Below are 25,567 nucleotides of genomic sequence, written 5' to 3'. Positions count from 1 at the left end.
GTCAGGGACGTGACACTGCTGCCCCCACGCAGAGCGTGCTCAGCATGCTTGTGGCAGCCCAGGGAGGATGGCAGAGACCAAAGCAGCAGACGGAGGGTGCAGTGCTCAGTGGGACCCCACAGCTCCCCCCGCTCGCAAGAGGAACCAGTCCGCTCCCTCCTGCCAGCAGGAAAGCCAGAGGCAAGCAACATTTCAGCAACAGCCCTCACCACTTGTCCAGCTCCTGCTGTCATGCAGGAGATTATTTCCATTTCCTTAGATGTGGGTAGAACAGGAGGCAACACAGAAGCACAAACATCTATTTTGGCCCTGAGGCTTCAGCTCTGATTTTACGAGGTGTTTTAATGGTTTCTTGCTTCAGGGCTCTCGAGCTTGAGGTGCCAGCAATAGACCTAAATCCACCCATGTTCTCAGCTGAGCTCAGGAGCAGGGGAAGCTAGCAGGTCAGAGCTGAGGTGGTAAGGAAATAGTGAACAGCAGCATCAAAATAAGATTTATTATTTAGAACTCAGTGTTGGAAGAGACAGACATGGCAGATAACAACGAAACAAAATGCCAGGCTCCAGCTATGAGAAGGGATGATACGGAAAGGCTTGCGGGCAACTAGAAATTCTTATTTCTGTGGTACCAAAAACTGAGCTAACAGAACATCGCAGTCTGACACTGCCTAAGGGGGGAGCCACCGAAGTTTTTGGGTGTTCAGCAGCAGGTTGGAAGAGTTTGGGGCCAAAACATAACAGCAAAAGCAGCACTCTCTCCTGCTCCTCAGGAACAGAGCTAAAAGCCACCTTTCTAAAGAAAAAACAGTTGAGTAGTCTTTTTTAATAAATGATTACTCATGAGATTATTGCTACAAACAGGTCTGTACACCACCTCAGCCCAGGAGACAGGTGAAGCCTATCATCAGCAAATCAAGAAAAAGAAATCTCCCACCACATAATTTTAGCTTGTTAAAGGCACTTTAAAATCTTTTAAAAATTGCTCCAATTACTGACTTGTCTGCAGAAGGATTTTAGGCTTACATTTAAAATTAGAAGCGACTTGAGAACTGTATTCAACTCTGGCAAGAAACTGTGGCTGGTCTAGAAGAAAAAGAAAGGTGGGGGGAGAAAGGAAGTGACAGTACAAAGTTACTCTCCAGTGAAGTCTCTAGGTTTCTTTACTTGATTTAACCAGATTTAAAATAGAGCATTCTCTTTACAGAAGAACAGCTCTGACTGTGAGAAATTCACTTGGACTTGGAATTTATCTTCTTTTAACTACAACCTGAATACATGTGCCTAGCTTATTTTTCGAAAATGACTTAAAATACAATTAACTGAGTAAAACAAAAAGTATTGGAAAGAATGCCTCCTCCTCCCTCTTCTCCAGAAGCTGCTCACAGGAACCTGGCTTACAACAGAAGGGAACAATTTGGAACAAAATCCTTTTCCCCCAAAATAATTTTCCTTTATTTTTGCATAACATTTTTGTATTTCCAACTATAAATAAAAAATGATTAGAAAGAAGTTACAAAATTGGTAGAATGGACCAGAACGGCACAGAATTTCTCACACACGACAAATCATTTCCCATCTTCCTCTTCCTCCTCCTTAGCTGCAGCGGGACCTGGCGCTTGGCACCGTAGCTGCGGGGGCCACGTGTCAGTCACTGGCGGTCGCATTTTCAGAATCTAAAAAACAAAACGGCCACGTGAGATCACAGACCGCAGCGTGCCAAAGGCACTTCCATGACAGCCACTTCAGGCAACACACGAGAACAGAACCCAAAGGTCCTCACACTGAGAACACGGCAGCACAAACGCTCCTAAAGCACCTCACCAAGTTCTTCAGAGTGAGGTCCCCACTCGGACACGAGAGGCCACGCTGATGCCCAGGGCCCACAGCAGAAGAACCAGAAGGAAGCACAATGAGCACAAGGCTGAAGCAGCAGCAGCAGCAGCCGCCCCGGGAGCCGTTGCATGCCCCACGCTCGGTGGCACGCACCCCACCAGTGCACACCTGCTGCGCTGGGGACGTGTGCTGATGTCCTGCACTCCATGTCATGGCAACGTGCATGCTGGTTGTGGGATCTGCAGGCATGTATGCTTTGTATATGGCATACAGCTTACTAGATTATTCCAGAAAAGACACGGTGAGTCTTTCAGGGCAGAAGGGAATGCAAGATGCATCAGGGAGAAGCACATTATGCAAACAGACTTTGGCCTAGCTCCTAGGAGGGGGGGGGGGGGGGGGGGGGGGGGGAGTGGAGGGGTCTTGTTTAAGGCTTTGCTATCATTAAATTCAGTCCCAGTTTTCTCCCTCCCATCTTTCTTGCTCTGCCTGTTCAGAGGAAGAATTGCTTTTAAAGGAAGTAAAATTATGTCTTGGTCATCATTCTTCCACAAGGTTCTGCTCAACAGCAGTTCTGCAAATCCACCTGAAGGCACCACTGTTCTCAACAGCTGCCCACTATTAATAACCAGTCCTGGCACAGAAGTACATCAAGAAAAATGAAGTAAGACAAAATTAATGATCTCCAGGTAACAGGGAAAATCCTTAAGACTGCAATGGGACTTACTCCAGCCTACACAGCAGGTCAGCCATAAAGCCAAAACCAGCACGAGCTCTCCGGGTGCCTGGCTCTTGTTAGAAACCCTCACGTATACTTAGCCCACATCCCCAGGGACAACATCTCCAATTCTAATACTGAAGGCAGCCTGAACTTTTGACCAAAACTTGAAAGAGCAACATCAACAGCACTGAAGAGATCAGTGAATTTAGCTATACTAAATTTTCTGTGCTGAGGAGAACCACAGAAAAAAATGTGCCTTGCATCTTGTAGCTGCTGACTGGAGAAGGAAATGAGCACTAAGAAATATGTTAGGTATAGTTTTTTCTAATCTAATAAACAAAATCTGAATGCTGAAGAAGTTTCTACATTAGTTACAAAGTAACTGAAAGCAAACAAACAACAACACACAAGTAAATACTCTTTTGGGTTATTTTATGCCAATAAATAACATCCACTTGAGGACAGGGAGCCAGTTATTTCTTTTTAAATTCCCTAAGTTTTTAGGAGATGTCAGAGCTCCTGGATATCTCTGGAAAATCTCAGTAGACTCCAGACCCCCCAGCGCAGCAGCTCAGGGGTCTCTGGCCACATCCATCACGTATCCCATAGCTCTGAGAGTGCAGCGGTGCCATGGGCGCACTCAGTGGGGCAGGCTGGGCCAGAGGCTTGGAGGAGCCTTAACAAGGAGAGGCAGAGTCTGGGGATCTGCTCCTTTCCAAGGGAAAAGAAAATAACAGGCAACTACAACAACATGCTAAATATATGCTGCAAATACATCCAGTGGCACCACATCAAAAGAAATTAATGTGAGTTTCCCTTCCTCAGACTTCAAAAAACCACGAGTTTGTCACAAGAATTCCAATGTTACAACAGATCCTTAATCAGACTAGGTCGTCTTCTATGCATAGCTTCTCCACACTTATCAAGGAAAATCTGAAGTTTAATGAGGCTGTGCATCTAAGAGTGAAGGCTTGAATTATGCAGCCTCTAGACTTCTCCTGGGGAAGTTATTTCAAGTGAGAAGCTTTATAGTCAAATATAGATCCAAGTACATACAGCAGCAGTCTTGATATTACACCGCAAGTATCGCATGGGAGGAAAAAAAAGCAGAAAGGACCACATAATTCACAAAAGTTACTGCCTACTGCTACGAGCCTGACTTCTAGATGAATCAGTTACAAGTAATCTATTTACTGACACAGCCAACGTCAGCACCATGGTACATCCAAATCCCTCTGAGCAACAAATTCTTTCATAATGCAGAATTTGTAACCTGACAGCTCCTAAAATCCATTTCATTATGTTGCACTTCTGCAGCTTATCTGCATTAATAAAAGAACAAACACAGCCAGGGCTTGAACACCCCCTTCCTGCTGCATCCACAGGGACAGCTCCGCAGAGACTGTCGTGAAAACGCAAGTACTGCTCCAGTCAAAAACCACTGGCACGCATAAGTCACAGCACAACTCACCTCTGCTTGATGGTTAGTTTCAGCAATATAGACTGGAAAATAATTGTATTTACCAGGTTCACTTGGGAGAAACAACATGAGGATCAGCACAACAGTCAGCCTGCACGAATGCTCAGCTGAAGCTCAGCTCAGATCTGCACTGGCATAAGCACAAGCCAACCAGAGCCCAACACCACAAAAAAAAACAAAAACACAACCAACCAACCAACCAAACAAACCAAAAGAAAAAACCTCATGCTGAAGGATTCAATAAATAATAAATAACCATCACAAGAAATTTCACGTGATCATGTTTTTGCTGTTTTATAAATTCAATTAGCAAGATAGTCATCCACAGAATCCCTTAGGTTGGAAAAGACTGCCAAGATCATCAAGTCCAGTTATTAACCTAGCACTGCCAGGTTTACTACTAAACCACATCCCTGAGCACCACATCTACGCATCTTTTGAATACACCAGGGATGGTGACTCAACCACTTCCCCGGGCAGCCTGTTCCGATGCCTCACAACTCTTTCAGTGAAGACATTTTTCCTGATATCCAGCCTAAACCTCCCCTATTTGCCTGTGGACTCTGCAGAGATTTTGCCCCTGTTCAGCAAACACACCACTCTCCAGCACAGCCATCCTTTTCCCCAAACATCACCAGAAATCTGGGACTGGGAAGGACAGATGAGAAATCAGGAGAATGCGAGAAACCTCACTAAGGTATTAAGCACAGTCCCGAACTACTGCATTTGTAACTTCTGACCCCAAGCCAACACTTTCAAAAACGTTATGGAAACTCAGCTGGGGAGCCCTCAGCAGCAAACCAGAAAACTAGGCAGTTTTTTGTCATAGTAGCTAACTTCTGAGATACCCATCTTGCTCAAAAAGACTTGAAATCTTTGCCTATTTTGAGGCAGGAGGATGAAAGCCATGCAATGAGGTCAAGTAATTTCAGAATGGAGACTTCCGATTAAAACTCTCCAAAGCTGACTCCAAAGAACGTAGAAGGGCAGATGTTTTTCCCCACTTGAAAAATGCCTGTAAAAAACTTGTGCTAATTGAACAGTACTGACACAAACATGCTGAACGCTAAGCCTATGAGGCTTGCTTAGAAAAATTCTGAAAGTTCTCTGAATTGATAATATCGGGGCCACAAAAATGCTTTAATGGAAAAAGCAACTATTGAAAAAGTCAAGTTAAACTCTGACTTAAAGGTATTAGTGATTTCCTTCCACAAATATCAAATGGCAAAACCTCCAATTTGATTAAGAAGTTCATCTCCAGAAATATTGGCATCTAACATTAGGCACCTATTCCTGAATACAAGTCTCTCCACAAGAGCACACAGACTGCTACACTTGGCTAGCTGACTGGCCGTTCAAATCATCATCTTGTCTTTGATAAGAGTCCATGTCAAATATCTCAGAAAAAAAACTGAAAGCTACATCAGACAGTGATGAAAGAGGAAAAAAGAAGCACTTTGCAGATAGATGTCAAGTAATAGCTAAATACATGTAATATTTACTCTTAAAGCTGTAGAATGAAGACCAGAGTTTACACATGGGAAAAAAAAAAAAAAAAAAAAAAAAAAGTAGTTTTTGCATCATTCCTTTGAACAGATGCAGTGCCAGGGGGGCTGAACTAGGACCTGTGGCAGAAGAGCCCTGAAGCATGTAGGTTCCCCCTGCCTGCTCCCAGCCCAGGGATGCTGCGGAAAAACAGGATGCGAGTCCGCAGCCAGATACTCCATCACAATGCACGGCAATTGAAAAGCCTAATTAAGGGCATATGGGCAAACTTAATTTGGCATCTCTTAACTACTGGGTGCATGACTTAGCAGCTCGAAGTACTCCTTCAGTATTTTGTGCCCCCCTCCAGCACTGCAGCACTGACCCCTCGGGTGCCTCCTGCTGCAGGTCGGAGCTGAGTGGAAGTTAAGGTCTCGGCCCAAGTTGTCTCAGTCTGGCACAACAAGCAGGCTGCTGACGGCGGGCTCACGTGCTGCGGTGTGCCAGGCAGCCCTGCTGCCCAAGGAAGTACCCATACCTGCAGTACCTACACCCTTTCCTTTCCAAAAACTTCACGCAAAACACATGCATGTAGCTAAAAATAAAGTACTCGCTCACTGGTCCTATTTAAGTGGACTGTATTTAAGTGGACTTCCTCTAAATAGTTTTTTAAGAAACAAAAGCTGTTTCTTAAAGCATGAGGAAGACATCCAATGACAAACAGCAGTTTGAGGCAAGTTCCGCCCCCCCACTTTTCAAGGATGCAGGCAAAGTGCTATGGCCAGCACCTTTGCTCACATTTTACTCGAGAAGTTGTCCCCATTTGCTTAATTGCCACTGAGGGTCAAAGCGCCCTTCAGCATGATCAAGGATAATGCAATGTAACTGGAACTTAATGGTCGGCAGAACCGAAGCCAAGATGGCTATCAGAAAATTAAAATCACAAATATTGAAATGAAAGCATCAACCTCTGGTCCCAACACTAGCAAGAGATGCCCTAGTTAAGAATGCAGAGACTAAAAGTTTGAAAGCTTCGTTTTAGAAGAGCAAACCAACATGTCTGTCTCCAAATCAGAACCGGCACCGGGAGGCCCTGCTTGCTCACATAGGCCGCACACTGGGCGCACACCGCATCACCAGCTCTGCACAGGTGCTCGGCGCATGCAACGCAGCCGTCTGCCTGGGAGAGGAGAGGGGAGAAGAGGAGAAGGTAGGGGAGGGATGCTCCTAGTGAACTGCAGTGCAGGCCTGGCGCTTGGAAACGTGCGCAGCACGCACAGCAAAGCCGTGTGGGTTGGATGCGCAGGAACACAGAAGCAGAAGTACCAAACCCCTGCCTGCACATCCCTTCCTAATTTCTGCTGCAGCCCACACCAACAACAGCGACTGCCAGGAGCATGCATGTGGCAGACTTGTAGCAGGGCCAAGTTTCGTATCTGCCCTCTCTCACTTTTAAATTATGCCAAAATCAAGTTAACGAGGCTTCCCTAGTACTTTTCAGTGTAGGATGTACCCAGTCCAAACACCTCATTCACCACCTACCAAGCTCTAGCATCCTCATTTGTACTGTCTGAAGATACCAGCAGCTTAAAATAGCCCATTTACTGTTCTGGTCTGGCCTGCTCTGCAGCAGCAGAACATCAGAAATACTGCAGCAGCAGGGAGGTCTCAAGCAACGCAGCCTGCAAGGCAGCACTACGCCACTTCTGGTGCACACTTTCATGTCTACAGCTGCAGGAGGTGGGACATGGCAGCTCTGGACACAGGCTGAGGAACAGCGAAGGCATCGCATCTGCTCCTTACGCACAAGACAAAGGATAGAAGTCTGGAAAACAAATGCAGAATTACCCGGAAGAGCTGAGAATTAACACACTTCTACGCTTCAGAAAAACACTGGGGTTTTCACACAGTTTTCAAGCACAAAATGTTTATTTTTCTTCTTTTTAATCTATACAATTTCTTGGGGCTTTTAGTGCCACTGACTTTGTCAGTATACAAGGGGTGGACTATACAACAGGCAATAGCGACATAAACTGTAAGATTCAGTGCAAGCTGAAGGAAAACTGGTGTGAGAACATATTTTCCATGTTTGCTCATGAAGCATACAGACATGAATCTAAAAAACCCAAACAACTTAAAAGATACATGTTACAGAGAACAGAAATCTCTTACTACAGTAAGTATTTTGCCCAGGCAGAAGACTCTGCATAATTGTCTATAAAATTCAATTCTAACTGAATTGATGGAATAATATATTCAAAGGGTACAAACAAAATAATTTAGACAGATATAATGCTCAAAGTACAATAGAACTATACAATTCACAGCTTGGCAGCACAAGACATCTCTGCCCGTCAGCAGACAGTATAGAATGTCATTGCAGTAGAGATACAGAGCAACGCGCCTCCAAATTTGACTGCATGTTTCTTTACCTGTGCCTGTAATGATGGCCCTTAGTGCTTTCTGTTAAAATGAAACTTACCATTAGCAAATCAGTTTTTGTGGTTATCTTGTGCCTTTAGACTGAGAGGTGCAGATGTAGGCTCTATGCACAGTAAAATGGGCAAAAAGCAACTTGCAAACAGGAGAGAGGTGTCCATGCCACCTACAGTGCAAACTTAATTAAAATTAAAAAAAAAAAATTCAAACAAAAGTTGGTGAGACTCCAAAACTGAAGCATTCATTGGTCATATATGAAAAAAGAAAAATAATAGCTTCACATTTTTATTCCACTTCAATGTGAACACGGTTAGCACTTCAATGACAAACCCCCATTCTTAGCCTTGGCTGCTGAACTGAAGGCAGAGTGCACGCAGGTGCTGTACTTACACGGCTCTTACAGGGACCTGGGGACGTGCTCCTGTGATCGAGGTTTCAGTTAGAATTTTCACTTAGGAAACATGCATGGCTTTGTAATTTAACTAAATTATAGAAGCCCAGCAAGGGAAAGAAAACATAGTCCGATTCGGTGCTGATCTGGGAGAAAACAGTATTTGCCTGCCTGTAATGAAGTAAATTGCTGTCTACAGCAACTTCACCAGAGACTGTGTAAGGGAATGAATTGCACTGCCCGAAGGAAGCTATTACCTGTTCTTATATACAACTGACTGGGATCATCCTGTAAATGCTCCTACTTTAAAATGTGCATTTCACTACTCGTCGTACAAACACAAATTTCGATCAGTATCTCAAACAAATCTCACCTCACGATTTTTTTTGAAAGCCTCAGTAATGAAAATTCAACCCATGAATTAAAAGTGAAGCATTTACAGCAGAATGAAACTGATGAAGAACTTCAACTGTAAACCTTCAATATCATTGCAAACAAAAAGAACTTTAACTCACAAGCAAATTGTAAATAAAATACACCTTTCAAATATTTGTATATCTCTTTCCAGCTGGAACTGAAAAGCTTATATTCAAGGCACTGTACTCCTGCAGGGTTAGTACAATTTGCTAGTCATCAATTCAAGTACATCAACTTTAAGGATTGCAAGTGTAAAACATCTGAACACAACATAATAAAGTGTCTTTAGCAATGAAATATATGCAAATATTGCCATAACAACAACCGATCTTTTGTGAAAACCCTTCACAGTGATTGCTTGATGCGGTGTATGGCTGTGTATGCTAGCAGGCCTGGCCTGGGGCCAGCAGCAGACCCACACCTCTTCCAACACGTATGGCAGCTACAGATCAAACACTCCACGTTACAACGTCGAAATCGTCGTTACCTATCGACAGGCAACAGAGCTATGTCGTTCTCATGTGCGGGCCTGGCGGGTCGGCCGCGGGCTGCTGCAGTGGCACGGGGTACATCTGCAAGCAAGTTTTGCCGAGAGCCGAGAAGCGAGCAAGGCTCTGCCCTCCTACCAGCCCCGGCCGCGCCGCCGCCCCCGACCACTGCACTCCGTAAAGCGGCGTAGGGAACACTCCTCCGTATTGACAAAGAGGCATCACATAGGGCGTTACTGGGCCAGAAAGGGTAGTACCTGGCATAGGCACTGGCAGGGATGGTGAAACTCCGGGAGTTAGTGCAGCTGACATGGGGCAAGACACTGGAACAATGCACCTTTTCCCCAATCCTGTTCTTACTGAATTAACCTACAAAAAGAAAAATAAAAAAGCATGGCTATTAAGCTTCTATTTTCCTAACTGCAGGACGCAGCGCTGTCATGCATGGGGAGGACGGCTCGTTTCTGGCCTGCCGGCAGCAGCAAGTAGCTCCCACGCCTGTGCTGCTCCCTGCAGCAGCATGATCCAGCCCCGGCCCGAGGGGCCTCTTGCTGTCCGCACACATTGGTGGTGGTTATTTTTTACTTTTGTTTATCGAAAATTAACAGCAAAGGTTGATATAGGGAGGAGGGGAAGGGTGTACTATTGAAGGAGCCAGGAGATATCACTGAACAGGTGAGAATGTAATGCCACAAAACCCATGAACCCATGAACCTGTGAACCACAATCCATAGTAGCCCCATTATCCCTCCTTACTACTGGATATCATGCACAGAAGTAAATGAAGTAGCCAAATGCACAATATTAAACCAAATTTCATACGGAACTTCTTATATCCCTTCCCAACGCAAGTTTTCAAAAAATCCAGCAAGTATTTCTGTAGAAAGGTATTTGTGCGCGCTGAACTAAGGGGGGCAGGAATGGAAAGAGATTTTCCATGGAGGTTAAATATCCATGCAATATCCAGCGCTGGTGGTGGTTGCGGTCAGGTCAGGTAAATGAGCAAGGACCCAGCACGAACTGATCATGCCCCAGGGGCTGCTGGACTCAGTCCCACTATTTTGCTAAGATTCTACTAGCATTCACTTCAAATATTCTGCTTTTGCATGCTAGGCTCAAGGAAAGAGATTTCCTCCTAAACATGGGGATGGCAGAGCTTCCCGAATTATATGCTTTGTAATGCACAATGCCACAGAAACAATAATTATACAAAATATGCTGTCCAGTCTCTCTCTGGATGGGATTTACAATGTTTCCTCACATTTTAAATTCCACATAATTTACAACTCCCTGCCATAGTTCCCACCAAGCCAGTACCTATTCATGACATAAACAATACTCTTTCCATTTGGGAGTATCCCATTAATACCAAAATATTTCACGTTAAACTAATAAAATTGGCATGACGGTTAAATTTCAGAAGAGACATGAATATATGTGTAAGACTGTGTGGAATGCTTACTCTAAGTTTCTGATTCTAGTCTCATCTCAATTAAAAATCAAAATGGCAACGATACTCTGATTTACTGATATGGGGAATAAACTTGTGATCTAGAGCAAATTTTAGAAAAACACAAAAAATCCAATATCCTTCATTGCTTCACTGTCTCCAGTTCTATCTGAAATTTGAATCTGATGGTCAGCAAACTAAGAGAAAATGCTACTTTGGTATAATGAATGTTAAATCACTAATGTATAAAAATCCACCAAAACCAACAGCAGGATCCAAAGAACAATAAACAGAGGAACTAGGTACATATACATTTATAAGATGTGATGACATCTTTAAGCTATTATTATAACCATGTTTTAACATCCTCAAAGTGATGGCTTCCACCAAACTAGACAGCTTTGAGTGGTTCACAAAGGATGGCTGTAAAGGTACCTAACCAAAATACGCAATTTCTTATAGAACCCATAGATTTATAAAATAGCACTGAAAATGTAAGGTGGCATTTTAAATCCTTTACAGGACATTTTAGGTCCTGCTTAAATATTATAACCGGGAAAAGCTTTTTCTCAGATCTTTTCAAATGCTGAGAAATCTACTGCTACCCAATTCTTTATCCTTTCTTTCTCAGCTACATTCCTCAGCGAAGCAGTAGCTATATTTAAGACTATGTGCAGCCACGAATGAAGTGTCATCACGCTGCAAACCCAAACATTACGCATACACATTAAAATCTGTTCATGTCGTGACAAATGCATATTCACCATTTAAGGTTGCTTCCTCTACCTTCGTGTGCTTTACACAAGCAAATCACACCGTGAGAGGCAACACAACACGTAGCTCCTGCGTTTTCCCCTGTGCAGAAGCCCCTTGGTCAAAACCATTTTTAAACCATGATCTTTGGACCATCTGTAATGAATCAGTACTGATGGAGGCTGAAACAAGCCTTCCTCCAGCATGCCAATACTGACTGGAACATCAAGATCAGCACGCACTGGTATGGTCCTCAACACACACAAGGAGCTATGTCCCCTAGCCTTAGGAAAGCCATGGAGACTGCAGTCACCTTGCTGACAAAATTCAAAGCTCCCCACTTGCTTGGGTGTCCTCTCCTGGTAGCTATCATCCTGTCATTTTGCAAGATTGCTCAAGTGCAAGTTCTGGTATCAGCAGCTGATTCCAAAATGTGCATCAGTTACTATGCACTACAACACACTACGTCCTAGTGACAACAAGGCCTCAGCTTCCACAGCATCTTCTGGGCTTTGGTGCTCTCCCTGCAGCTTGAGGCTGGGTGCAAATCAGTTACTTCACACTGAAGCTATCTTGGGAATTGAAAGCAAGAGGTACAATATCAGAATCCTGCACCAGTTCAAGCAGCCCATGTTTAGAGGTCACTGAAAACAGATTGTTCTAACAATAGCCTGCACTCATGCCTTTTTTTTTTTTTTTTATCCTAATTTTCCTGCAGCAAGGTGAAGTAAAAGGGATGTTTTTCCTTTCTAATTCAACTTTAGATGATGAAACACTAACAATACAGAATGAGATTATAGGATTTAGCTAACAATGGATGGCATTACTTCATTTGTAATATTACAATATTAATTTACTTCTGTTCGTTCTGCTGCCTGTCTAGAGCTTTGTAAAATCAGCTGACCTCGCCATAAGCAGGCTGAAGTGACAGACTGTCTCAAACTTGATGGATTTGCACAAGTAGTGCAAAATTTACACCAGTCATCACCACATAAAGTAAGTATGTCTGCTAGTGACATTTAATAGGGATTTAAAATTTATTATTTTTTTTTGGAAGGGAGAAGGGGTTGATATCCTAAAACGTATTCTATGTTGAACAGGAAGGGAGGTTTTGTTCTCTTTCCTTCTGCATCTGAATTAGCCCTTGCTACAGAAGCAATATACTTAATGAACATACATCACCACACAAAGAGCACTTAACCACTTCACTATCTAAGGGGAAAGCCTTGAAAGGGGACCCACACAGACACAGGCACCTAGGACTGCATCTCTGCCCACTGCCTTCCACCTGCTCTCTCGCTGTCCTCCTGCATCAAACCCTGCCCCAAGGGCTCCCACACATCCCTGCCAGCTACAAACACCTTCCTGCTCCTGCTCCCCAGATGTCTGCTTCTTACTGCCAGTCTTCACTTTGCTGCCATTTGCTCCTGGTCCCCAAACCATACATGTTCATTAAGAGAATAAGAATAATATACGCATGAACAAGAAACGCATATACACATACAGAAGGAACATATGTGACAACGAAACACACCCCAACTGGACAAAAGCTATAGTAGTACAGAAAAAATATCTGTTCTTTGGACTCATTGTTTCAATTATCTGCCTTGTCATCATGTGTCACCAAGCTCTAAAATTCCCCTTTAGCAATATTCATAGCTACAGTATTGGGAATGTATATAGCTAATAGCTACATATTACTTATAAACTTTATAAATATCTGTTTTTGTTAGAACAGAAGAATCCGGCTAATTCTGCTGTGAAACCATAACAATCGCAACCCATTCTGAAAAAGAAGGATTTAAATATTTTTTGTTTCAGCTGCATTTTGATGGCTATGTATTAGCATTACTGTTGTACTTCTGCACAGCCCAACTAACACTGAAACGAAACCGATAAACAGAACAGGTTAGTGCTGGCTGCCAGCACGAGCAGGGCAAGGATGCTAATACTTGTTTATCACCTTTTCCAGTTTACTGAAAACCCAAAGTTATGAGGTGTTACTAAAGATTTGTGTTTGTATCCTTCCAGGCTCCTGGAAAGCTATTCTGACATTCAGAGCGAGAAAGCAGCTCTGAACAGCTTCAAGCACAGATTCATCATGTTTTTATTATTCTTTCAATCCAATGGACATGGAGGACACAGTAAAAGGTGTTAATAGTCCTTCTGCTCAGTTTTCACATCTGTAGCTATCTCCAGAGCACCTGCTTCCCGGGCAGCCAGCTCATTAAAACCAAGATGTACTAAATGCAAACAGATGTGCAGCTATTACTGACAGTGCCTAAACCAGAGCACACGTCACCGACTGACACAGACCCACATGCTTCACAGAAACAGCCGCGTTATGGACTCAGAGCACGTTTACAGCTTTTTTTTTTTTTTTTGTAATAGGTTTTTCTTTAAAACCCATGTAGCCATGTCACAGTATGAGGGAAGAAAACATTTTTGCTACACCTTTTACTCCCAGGCATCCTCAGATAATACCTTTAAGCACACAATATCCAGTACTCTTTTCATGCAAAGCAGCTCACGTTCCTAGATGATGGTAACCACAATTACCAGGAAGAAAGGATTATTTCATCATGCCTTTGACATGGATGAGCATGCGAGAAATAGCTATTTTCAGGCAGTTTGACTTTAATTTTTATTAGTATCTCCTACTACCTTTCAAATTACTGAAAATGAGAATCCATTCATGTTTCCATGCTCACATAAAAGAAGAACATCTCAGTGCTCTTGTAACATAATTGGAAGCCTGAAGGTTCCCCCACAAGCTTCTAGTATGTATCAAGATTTGCAGCCAAACTGACAGGCAATTTTTTTGCTGACAGAATTGTCACTTCCACAGAAATAAAGCAGAATTTCAAGTCTTCCCTTGCATCTCAATTATTTTATTGCTTTCTATACTCTGACAACAAAGAGGAAGAAAATAAAACCACTAACTCTTGAGGCAGCTTATTAAACACTCCATTAATTTCTCTTCTGAGCCAATTTCCACCTTAAAAAGTATCCTTAGTTAAAAAAAAAAAAAAAAAAAAAAAAAAAAAAAAAGATACCAATAACAGATAGTATTCACACAGCAATTTGCTGCTGTTCGTTAGAAGCATCTTCCGGGAAGGGAGGAGGAGAGAGAGAAGGACAAACACAAGAACCAGAACACCTCAGGAAAGTTGTGATGAGTATGATATCAGGAAAGCTACTTCTCTATTTCCACAGTGAAAAACCTGAAAACAGCCAAACTGCCTTATGTACTGATAGCAGTGGTTGGACAGCAGGAGAAAAACAACCAACCAATGTACCCCTACAGATGTTTTGTTGCAATTTTACTTTGGCCTAGAGCTTGGGAAAACTAACACAGAAGAAAGGGGCCATCTGGTCTGATGCCTTCTTGGTCATACTTTGTACAACACCAGTCCCAAACCTGCACCCATCAGCTACATGGAGGAGCTCTGCATGGTGCTCAGTCCAGGGTCTTTCCTTAGAGCCAACAGAGCACTATGGGATAATTCACATTGCTTCAACTCCTGTTTAAAAGCTCTTCAAGCTTTGACATCTTTCTTTCCAATGAACTCCAGAGGATATTTCAAAACAAAGGCATGAACACTACCTCCTGACCCTCATTGCCAAGTGTCACACTGGACCAGCATTAGCTTCTCCCACAACAAAATACCCAGTTTGAAGGTAGGAGGCAACCTGCTCTCCTACTTTCCTGCTGCTTTGTTCAAATGTTTAGCCATTGGTACTGTCAAAAAAAAAAAAAAAAAAAAAAAAAGCTAAGTAACACCGCATTTCCAATTTATCTAGCCTTCATTTCCAACATAAAGGTTTTTTTTTGTTTGTTTTTGTTTTTTCTAACTTTCTCTGGTGGGCTGGAAATCTGTTTAGTGCTCCTAAATTCTTTTATTGCAAAGGTATTCTTGTATTTAACCAAAAGGAAAACAAAAAGATGGTGTTAACAGATGGACTGAAGAAGAACAGCCTGAGCTTTATACTCTCCCTGTTAGGAAGCTATTTTTTCCTTCCTTTATGTGATTTCCTGAGTTCTTTTTGCCTAATACCTTTTTAAAATATGGACTCAGCAATGATTTAGTGCAAGTATATATCTCCCCATATAACTAATTACTGCAGCAACTGGCATTTTTGGGTCACTTGTCTGACTGTCCAGGCTAAGTGTCCTTTCTCACAGTTTCCCCCCTGCTCTTTGGGCTATTCTCAACACCGTGAAGCATTCTCCTGCCTTCACCTCAAATCTCCTCTAGGGTGAATTTGAAGAGGCACAAACAGCAGAATGATGCTCAGCTTCCAGAACAGCCCTTGTACTGTCCTGAAGTCTTTTAAATCACATCCATGGCCCTGTTTTCTGCTTTGTCCTCCCTGAGAGGGAGGATGGATGCAGCACAGTGGCAGCTCCTGCTCCCTGCACAGGACGGTGCAATTCAGAGGGGCTCGTCTGTATTGGAAGGTCTGAAACCATCTGTGGCACACTCTGCCATCCTCACGGCCAAAACACCCCGGCAATAACCTTAAGCACACTAGGCAGATTTGCTATCTACCTTTTCCGCAGCTCCACTCCCCTACGAGGCCTTGATGCATAAAATAACCCAGGGCAAGCTGGTGCAGAGCTTCTAGTCTGCCTGAAAGCTTTCCAAGCAGCAAGTGGCAACGTGAACTGAAGAGCAGGGAACCCCAACCTTTCTAAGTTCTTTGTAAACAGTCTGAGTTACTTCAGCCTTGTTCATTCCTTGGAACAACAGGCATATTCTAGAAAAGCACAAGCCTTCTAAAATCAGTGTGTGTCAAGACAAGGATGTTCCTGTTCTCTCTCAGAGACATTCTGCCTTTTCCACAGGCTTGAAACAGCACATAGCAGAAGGCACAATTAACCCTAAATTGATGTTAACAGCCCATTTAGATAAGAAAAATAACCACTCTCTTTTCCAGAGTGGAAATTAGGCGAAACACCCCCACCAAATACTTCAATCTATCATACTAGTCTCAGGGAAAAGAAATCAAGGTGCTAAAAAGCACACTGAAAAGAGTAAGAAGAGACTAAAGGGATCAAAATCCTGTGCCCTCATCATCACTTTCTAAAACACCTCCAGAAGCCTTTAATTTATGTTTACTAACACTCTCTTTGATCTGTTTTGTGAATACTAATAGGGTCTTAAGTTTCTGTTGCTACTACACCGAACACTTTTATACTGTTCAAACCATCACTACATAGCAGTGTTATTTTCTCTCCATTTTTTGTTCATTTATGGTCACTAGGAATTGATGTGAAACTGCTTAATAAGCTTACAGAAATGTTTTAATCCTGTGAAGTGAGTGATCTACCAACTCAGAAACCAGCAGGTAGCAAGGCAGACACATCAGCAAGTCCCTGCTTCAGCAAGTTTCACCTCCTGAACAATTATACAGCTGCCCTGCTGCATACAAATGCCTTTTCCCTTCTACATGCTGAATAGGCAACGGATTTCTGCTCAGGTCTGGTTATCTTGTTTTTCAGTTATTATCATCAGGTATTGTATTCAAGCAGTCCCTCACTAGTTTTGTTTTCGCTGTTTCTTTGCCTTTAAAATTATTTTCCTCTACTTTGGCTCAATTTCCACTCTTTCAAAAAATGAATCCAGCAAAAGTGATTAGTCAACAAACCACCCATCTGTGATGTGAGGAGGAGGAAGGGCTCTGGAAAACCGGACCAGGGTGGGAGAGGATTGTAAATTGGGATTCATTCGCTTTTGTGCCTGCCTCTGTATCATCACAGAGTCATAAAAACAAGAGCTAAACACAGACACAAACGCATGTCACAACGTTGTTTTCCTGCTACTGAAAATGAGAGGGGATGAATGGGGGCACTTCTAATTCCCATTTGATTGTAGTTTACTTTCACAGAATTTCTGTTTTCATGAGGCAGAGCATCTTAGAGATGCACAAGTTTAGCACTGCACAGGGCAGCACAACAAGCAAGGGTAAGAACAAAATCTGTCTGTCCCGTATCTCAGCATGGCATCCACACCGCTTCTGCTAAAACAAAAGCTCGCTGCCACCAAGCCGCTACCCCAGCCACCATTCTGCCTAAGGAAGATTCATGTCAAATACCAAGAAAACGAAAATCTTAGCAATAGTAAAAACTTAACTCAAAGAACATGTGGTTAATGGTACGAGTATTGCTGTATATTTCTGTTAATGAGTAGTTTGCAATTAAAAAATATATATTTATATACATATTGCAGCCCATATATCTTCCAATATTATTCCAAAAGGCAAATTTTTAAAAATCTATTTTAGTACTTAATGAAAAGAGTTGGACATTTATACGAAGCATCTATTTGATGTAATTTAGTTTATGTCCTCCTCCAAATCTGAGTTCTGCAAAGGCTTTCAGACACATAGCAAAAGGTATTTTCTTCAAGGAGTGCCACTTACTCCACATGTCTCATTCTGCGTTTGCATGGGATTAGCCTTTGGCTCCATGTCCTGCCTTTTTTGGTTCTGCTTCAGTTGGTTTAAAGAAGGTTTTGCCTGTGCAGCTCCAACAGTTTTGCTTGTCCACTGGTCAACCAGCTTGTGCAGATCGTCTGTGAAGGTTCCCTTCTTGTTGTTACTGTTGTTGGCCTGAACCTGCAGAGTTGATTGCGGGAGGGGCTCAGGACACGTTACAAGACTGTTTGTGGAGGATCCTGGAAAATCACACACAAAGAAAGTTGACAATGGCATCTCTGTCTCACCACTTTGCTGCTCAAACAGTTTCTCACATACTGCGATTAATCAAATGGTGGCATTTCTGACTTAGCCTTCCCCCTCCTTTCTACAGAACACCTTTGCTTAAAGAAATGGTCCAGGTCCAATGCATTCATATTTGCAATTATATTACCTTACCTGAGCCACTAGCTGTAGTGCACAAAACTTCTCTCTAGCTGAAATTAATGACCAAGAGAGAAGAAACAACTCATTCCCAGTAACACTGACCTCCTAAGGCTTGCAAAGTGTCTTCATGGAAGACTACCACAAGTGTGGCACGTTACTTGCTATAGCTGTGTGCATTTTAAAAAAGAATTTACCATCTATTTTACTTGCATAAGTTTACTGTCCTCCTGGAAAAACTCAATTACCGTACAGGCTACGAGTACAGCTAGCTATTCTGCCTCAGAGGCTCTGGGATCCCATAGCCTCTATGCGCTAGGACCAGTTTTGGTGCCATCTTCACGTTTTGGAAAAAAACATCAGGACCATGAGTGCACAGAAGGAAGAGGAGAGAGGAGGACTTAAGTGGGTGTTTGAGTTTCTGACACAAAGATACAGATACAGAACTTCTGGGATAGGTAAGAGCAGACAGGAAGAATATTGACAGAGATTTAATTTTATAGGCTCACATTTTTTTTCTATTTTTTATAGAAATAACATCCTATTTATCTGTTGGTAACTACAAGTCTGACACAGCAAGATCAGCAGTGAACAGCAACCAAAGGTGCCTGAATTTGACCTGAACAGAAACTATAAAGTAACTTTCTGCAAACAGTTTTGATGCATCTATGTATTTTAAATAAAGACCATCTCTCCAAGCAAAAAGTTCAGAGAACTTTTAGTAAAATTATTACATAAGCAAACACAAACGTTCAGTCTTTTTTTTTTTTTTTTCTGTTAATCAGTTACCAGCCAATGAAACTGAGTAAACTAACTACTCTTACGGTTATACAAAACGTTAATAACCTTTAAATGATCATGCATTCAACCTGCAACATAACATCTACATCAACACCGCTCATTTCCTTTTCCTTTTTTTGGGGGGGGAAAGGGACCAGTGAGAAAATAAGTATCTTGACCAAAAAGCTCTTCAATTAGTGTTTAATATTTCATGCATCTCAACAGGAACAAGACAGTTTTAAGCTATAAATTCCTCCAGCAGAAAACTGCAGTCATATAAAGATGTGTATTTAAGAAAAACATAAACACATAATCCAGTTTTCTGGCTGCATGCGTGCACAGTCTCACACACAAAGAATACCACAACTGTCTTGCAGCATGCGTGGTTCCCCAAACATCACAGCACATGCATTATCATGAAAGTATCACGATTTATACAGTCTAATTTCATACCAGTATAAGTGCATCAGCTCTATTCATTAAACAAGTAGCTTTTAGTAAAAAACAAAACCAAAAATAATCCCATGCCATGAAGGAAATACTGAGAAACAAAAATGGGATAGTTACTACTACTGTGATCTTTGCCTAGACATAGTCGTTTCAAGGTGGACCCTACAAGGTAAAACAATACAAGACATACAGAATTAGGTAAGACTAAACACAACAAATTTGACGGACAAGCTTCTGTACTTTTAAGCAATCAGAAAGTAGTTATTATGCAAGAAAGGACAGACAAAGTCAGCAGTTCAGGTGAGTAAAGAAAGTCTAAATAACTGGACAGCTCAAACCTTTATTAATGTGCAGCCATTCAGAAGCTTTGAAAGGTACAATAGCATGCCAAAAGCAAGGTCCCATGACTTAAAGATGCATTTTTGTTTGTTTGTTTCAAATTGCCTTGGCTTCCTACTAGGAGATTTGGATTCCTATTTTATGCAGGAAATGATGTCAATTCAGTTTGTGATAGGAGGCCAAAAATGCTTTCAGGAACAAGTAAAGCTAGTCTGGCTGCAAAGAGAAACTGTAAAACAACCCTAAAAGTCCTGTTTTACAAGTCCAAAAAGATACATTGTTCTGCAGGTCTGAGGCCAATTTTCTCAAATATTTATTAGTATGATTTGTGTCTAAATGTGAGATTCTGAACTTCAATTAAAGCAACTGTGAATGAGTTTCCCCTATGTCTTGTCCAAGTGCAGAAAAATAATCCAGCAGAGTTCTCATTTAACGAAACTAGGCGGTTTTTTGTTATCTTGTTAGATCCTTCATCATTATTTTACATAATCTGTTGGACCGTTATCTACAGTGCCAGAAGTGTACAGAGAACCCTATTTGACAGTCAGATCTCGCCAGACATGAGCACCATTTCTATTTGAGTGCCAAATTTCCTGAAAGGTATTTTGGACTTGATAAGAAGAATATCGTCATGGTATGGTAGGAGATGAAGATCTGGTATGGGGCATGGTAAGTTTATTGTGAAGAAGCACTTGAACACATGAACAAAATCAGAAGGCTGGGCAAAAGGCAAGATACAGAATGTGTGTGCTTTTCCTGCATGGTGAACTGGTGCCATCAGTTTATGTTACTGTGCCAGAAATGCAGCTTTAAACTCAGAGATTGCAGGTCCAGGTTGACAGAGGCTCTGAATGAGTCTTCAAAGGAGAAAGGAGAGACATCACTCAGAGACTAGAAAAGAGAAAATAAAGAAAAGGGGGAGGAAAAAAAAGGGAGAAGAAATGCTTGTGTTCTGATATGGGTGGCATGAGGAGGAACAAAAGGATTGTTTTGAAATATTTTCTTGTTATTTGCTATAGTTTAATGAAGTTGAATGAAGTTTCTATTCCAGGGAAATCAGAAGGACATGACTACAGTAATGTCTTATGCAAGCATGACCAAACGTTTAGTTTCTCAGCTCAAAGCCTAGAGGAAAAGTACAAGTCACATTCACAACTGAACATTGTGTTGCATTCTTTATTTGTTGGTAATTTTTTTTCTTTTTGCTCAGATGTACTTTACCTTACCTATCTCTTAAAGTTAGCTAGCAACTGCCATTATAAAACATCAGTGGTAGTGATACTGGAATGCTATTTTCTTAATTATCCTGCAGCATTTTGCAGGCAGCAATGGGTAGTGTTTGGCACAATATGTATGTAAATGAAAAGCAACTGCCTGCAAAAAATACAAGCAGGCAGCTGACTACAGTACGTGCTCAAAAGCATGTAAAAACGTTTAATCACCAGACCCTCTACTTCCTGAATACCAAGTCACAAGCTAATGTGCACCTTGGATGCCAAACCCAGGGCCCCGAATCACGTGGGGAAGTAACAGAACAACGATACTAGACATATGCACAAAATATCCACATGAAGGGAGCCTACTTTAAGAATTAAGAAAAGTGCTATGAAAGGGTCAATCACCAAAAAGTGCTGTTTCTTCCAAGCTGTATCACTCCAGCTCATTGCTTGGGAGATGAGATGAGAAACATTATCTAAATAGTGCTATTGCCTGAAACAGGGACTGATGATCACCACCTAAGATTCATTTAAAATTCAAATCCAATTAAAAACGCACTTGGTAAAATTAATTCACCAGATTAATTGTATTACTTCTACAATAAGGGTGTTTAATAGCTGAAAAGCAAAGGAGATGAATCTTAATTAAGGTTTAATCTCAGACTGTAAAAGTTAAGCAAAGTGTTTTACCTCCAGTTCCAGAGATAATATCTGAAAAATTAAGTAGCTATTGTATCTTACAGGACAGAAAAAAAAGGCACTGTCCCATACTTGTACTGTAACAGCTGCCAAAAAACTTGAAAGCTAAAATAAAATTGAAATGGCAATAAATTGTTAGACCATTTCCATAATCACATATTCATGTACAATATATTAATGACTATAGACCTGACAAAAATAGCTTTACATGAGATTACAAATCTAAGTGAAATGGATCTCTTGAAAATCCTACTCACAATCAGCGCAAACTCCTCCCTAAGAAGCCCTTGGAATTTAACCCGTGAAAGAAGCTAAGGCTTAAATGATGCTGGAGACCATCAAAAATATTTTATTCCATGAGGAATATACAATGAAAAGTCAATCCTGGAGAAAGGAGACAGACACCAAAAGCAGCCCTGGGAGAACACTGTGAAAGTGTTCAAGTTTGATGGGCTCTGTAACTAGGGAAAAATTTTGGGTAAAACTGTCTTTAAAACATCCGAACATTTATTTTTAGAAACTTGCTGCTGCTTTCTCTACTAATACAATACGTGCCGCACTTTGAAACACCCAGGCTCCCTAAAGCACTGTTATTCCTCCATCAAATGTATAGATTCTGAGCATTTCTGAAAACCCAGCACAACTTCTGCCAGCAGCTCTCAAATCAACTAAAAAAATCCCAAGGAAACCTTGACTTGTGGAAAGGACCCAGGCACCTGAAGTACCAAGACACGAAGAACTACCTGTGTTTGCAGGTTGTAACCCCAGTTCCACGTGCTCACCGTGTCTCAAACGCTCACTCTCTTTGCTCGAGCCTGCAGCAGAGATGCCAACACACCACGCTTCTGGCGCCTGCTCCAAACGCTCGGGTCTCCTTCAAGCTGGGTCAAACTACATCCCTTCCAGAGGGGAAGGGGCATGAGCTTGTGGCATTCCCACTGTCATCACCATCATTTGGCACTATTTTTTCTGAGGCCCGTGGTCACGGCTGCCCTGGACACCACTAGATGGAACCACTAGACACACGTCTGTTCAGGTTTTGGCTATGGCTGCAGCAGCCGAGCCCTGGGCCAGGTGGGATGCACAGAGCCCCGTCTTCCTCACAGGTCCCTTCCCACACACACAACAGGTCGGGTGGGCTCACCAGGAAAACAGGCTGAAACAACCTTCCACCCCATCAAAAGCTACCAGGAATTCAGCTGTGGAGAGCTGTCTAGCAACTGAAGTGACTGGCAGTATTTCAAGCTTGGGATGGATGTGTCAGGGTGAAGCGCCTAAAAGCAGGTCTGTGTTCTCATATGACTCAGAAATGGGGGAGCGCCAATCTCTGAACACTTTGCCCAAAAGAGACGGAGAAGCAAGCATATGGGCTGAGAACAGAAACCAATTAGTTGTGCTGCTGAATTATTTAAGTATTGGGAAACTTCGTGATTTGAAGAATTTACATATTCCCTCGGTTTCATTCACAATATCCATGCACCCAAACATCTTTAATATGCTGTTTGTTAATTGCCATCTCCCAGTCTTTTTGCATCCTCCCGAATAGTAATTTTGTGAAAGATTAATGAAACCACTTCTGAGAATTATATGTGCAGAAGAAGAAACTATTATGTCTATTATAATACCAAATGGAACAACTCGTGAAATGAGAATTTCCCTCAGGTTCTCAGAGAAATCCCTGAATGCAAAATTGTTTCAAAACTTGTTAAAAACTTGCATGAAAATAAATGCAGTATGCTAAGCAGTAAACATCAGTTTTCAAGAACCTGAACAATTGAATTTTATGGGCCTCAAACAAAAAATCAAGATTATTTTTAAAAATATTGTTTATTCATAAAATTAGGAGGAGTGTTTTTGAGTGGTCTTGTGCCTTTGATGTATACCGCTTGGATAATAATGAGCAACACAGAACTCCAGTAGGAGATCTGCTGCCAATGCAAACAAACAGCCAGTTAACCAAACGTTTTCTCCAGAAAGTTATTATCCTTCCTAGTATTATATGTAAGTGGCCTATAGTACCTGGTCAGCCCAACATATCTTTATTGTACAAGCAAAATCTGTTTGCCTAAAAGGCAGCATATACTGTTAGGTAAAAAGGTTTGTATTTTTGAATTAGAAAGCTTGATATCATTTGGTTAAATTGCCAATTACTTTAGACCTCATACAAATAAGGTATAAATAGTAGGTGCACAATTATCTGAATTCAGAAGTTCTGGATCCTAGCAATCCGTTTCGAAGTATCATATAAAAATCTGATACTGCTTTTTATTTGTTTCTGCTTTGATGAACTGCTAATTGACTTCATCTCTGAGGTCACATAAGGTCATAAGAAAATAAACTGAGTGAAGTGCTTCAGCCAGATCAGTTTACACAAAAATGTTTGATGGCACTCTACCTTGGAGTAACCAGATCTTCCCGCTACTTATGAGTACATAAAAAATTGCTCACTTACACTACTTAAAGTGAATGCATGGGGAAAAGCCCACCTAGAAAAGACGTTTTGAAAGAACTAGCTGGAGCACTATCGTCTCAGCATTTCCACATGCAAAGAGCGGGGGGAAAAAATTAAAGAAAATAGAGTGGATATAAACAGTACTGTATATTGTGTTAATACAGCCCTTGTATGGAAGTTATACCCTTCAGTGACCTTCTAGTATTGTATCAGCTTGCTACATGCATGTCTTCATAGTCCAAACATGTGTGAAAGAGACCATTCGTCTACAGAAGGATGGATTTCTTTTTGTTGTCGCTGGAACCGGGACAGCAGACATGTATATTTGCCACATTGCAAATAAAAAATTACTTCAACATAAATCACATAAAGTACAAAAGCTTTGATAAGTCCAGGGTAAAATTTACCATAAGGCTATATAATAAATGATGAGATCTTCCACACATGCTTTTGGTGCCCAGGCATGAGCCAAAAGCAGTGCAAAAAAAGCTTTCATATGAAAAATTAATATAAATAAGGTGTGTTCATAATGATTACTTAAAAGAAAGATACAAAGAAAGAAAAGATGGTTCAGAAAAAGGGGCATCCTGCCAAACATATTAGAGATATAAAACATGAAATTGGAAAAAGGGGGTAAAAGAAAGATGGACTGTGATAAAATACAAAAGAACAAATACAAACAGATGGACAAAGACACAGGTCCACTGAGGAATCTGGTACGAGGTTTGCTACTAGATTTATAGGTCACTCTCTCAGACGTTTGGTGGAAAACCGTCCAGCCTGCAAATGAATATAAAGGGAAGAAAACAAAGACACTTATAAAGTACAAGTAGCTGTGATCAGATGTCCTATACCATCAGTCAAATCAGCTTTGTTAGTTAAACATCCACATCTCCATTTTAACTTTGCCAAAGAGGATTAAGTTAATTGACCATACACAAAGGATGCAATAACAGCAGAAGAGAACAGATAGATATTTTGTAGATTAGTTTGGCAGGATGTGCAATGAGAGGAAGGTATCTTAATCATCATTATAACTTCCAATATGCATGGCAACAAGATCAGTCAAAGCCTACAGAGGTGTGCACTACACAGAAGTATCAGAAGTCAGGACTGGGGAAACACAGCCAAATCTACCACCCTACAGTCACTTAGCTGGGACTCCAAAAGCATGCACAAAGTTAACCCCTTAGATAATGGAAGCATAACTTGATTCTTTTTTTTCTTTTCTTTTTTTTTTTTTCCCCCACATCCAAGATGGATTGGTACTTTATAATGATGAAATCTGGGTCTACCAGTATCAAGGGGCT

At 41.6% G+C, this 25,567-nt stretch overlaps 1 protein-coding gene across 11 annotated transcripts in view; it reads right to left on the bottom strand.

Annotated features, from left to right (window-relative positions):
* Nucleotides 1–493: 493 nt before the first annotated feature.
* WNK2 (WNK lysine deficient protein kinase 2) overlaps nt 494–25,567 on the bottom strand; it is a 117,389-nt gene continuing 92,315 nt past the window's right edge. For 5 of the 11 annotated variants that reach the window (XM_084292772.1, XM_084292776.1, XM_084292775.1 and 2 more), the window contains 4 exons: nt 24,939–25,037; nt 19,668–19,712; nt 17,883–18,136; nt 8,009–9,622 (listed from right to left, as the gene is read on the bottom strand). In XM_084292772.1, coding sequence (XP_084148898.1) covers nt 9,272–9,622; nt 17,883–18,136; nt 19,668–19,712; nt 24,939–25,037 — 749 coding nt within the window. In that variant the 3' untranslated portion in view covers nt 8,009–9,271. Of the gene's footprint in view, nt 1,673–7,060; nt 7,344–7,428; nt 9,623–17,882; nt 18,137–19,667; nt 19,713–24,938; nt 25,038–25,567 lie in introns of those variants that run through there. The other 6 variants (XR_014618733.1, XM_084292780.1, XM_084292778.1 and 3 more) reach the window with 6 other exon arrangements.

The sequence above is a fragment of the Netta rufina genome (genome assembly GCF_964035555.1).
Source record: "Netta rufina genome assembly, chromosome: 10".
NCBI classification, from domain to species: domain Eukaryota; kingdom Metazoa; phylum Chordata; class Aves; order Anseriformes; family Anatidae; genus Netta; species Netta rufina.
This window is presented reverse-complemented; position numbering and strand designations above follow the sequence as displayed.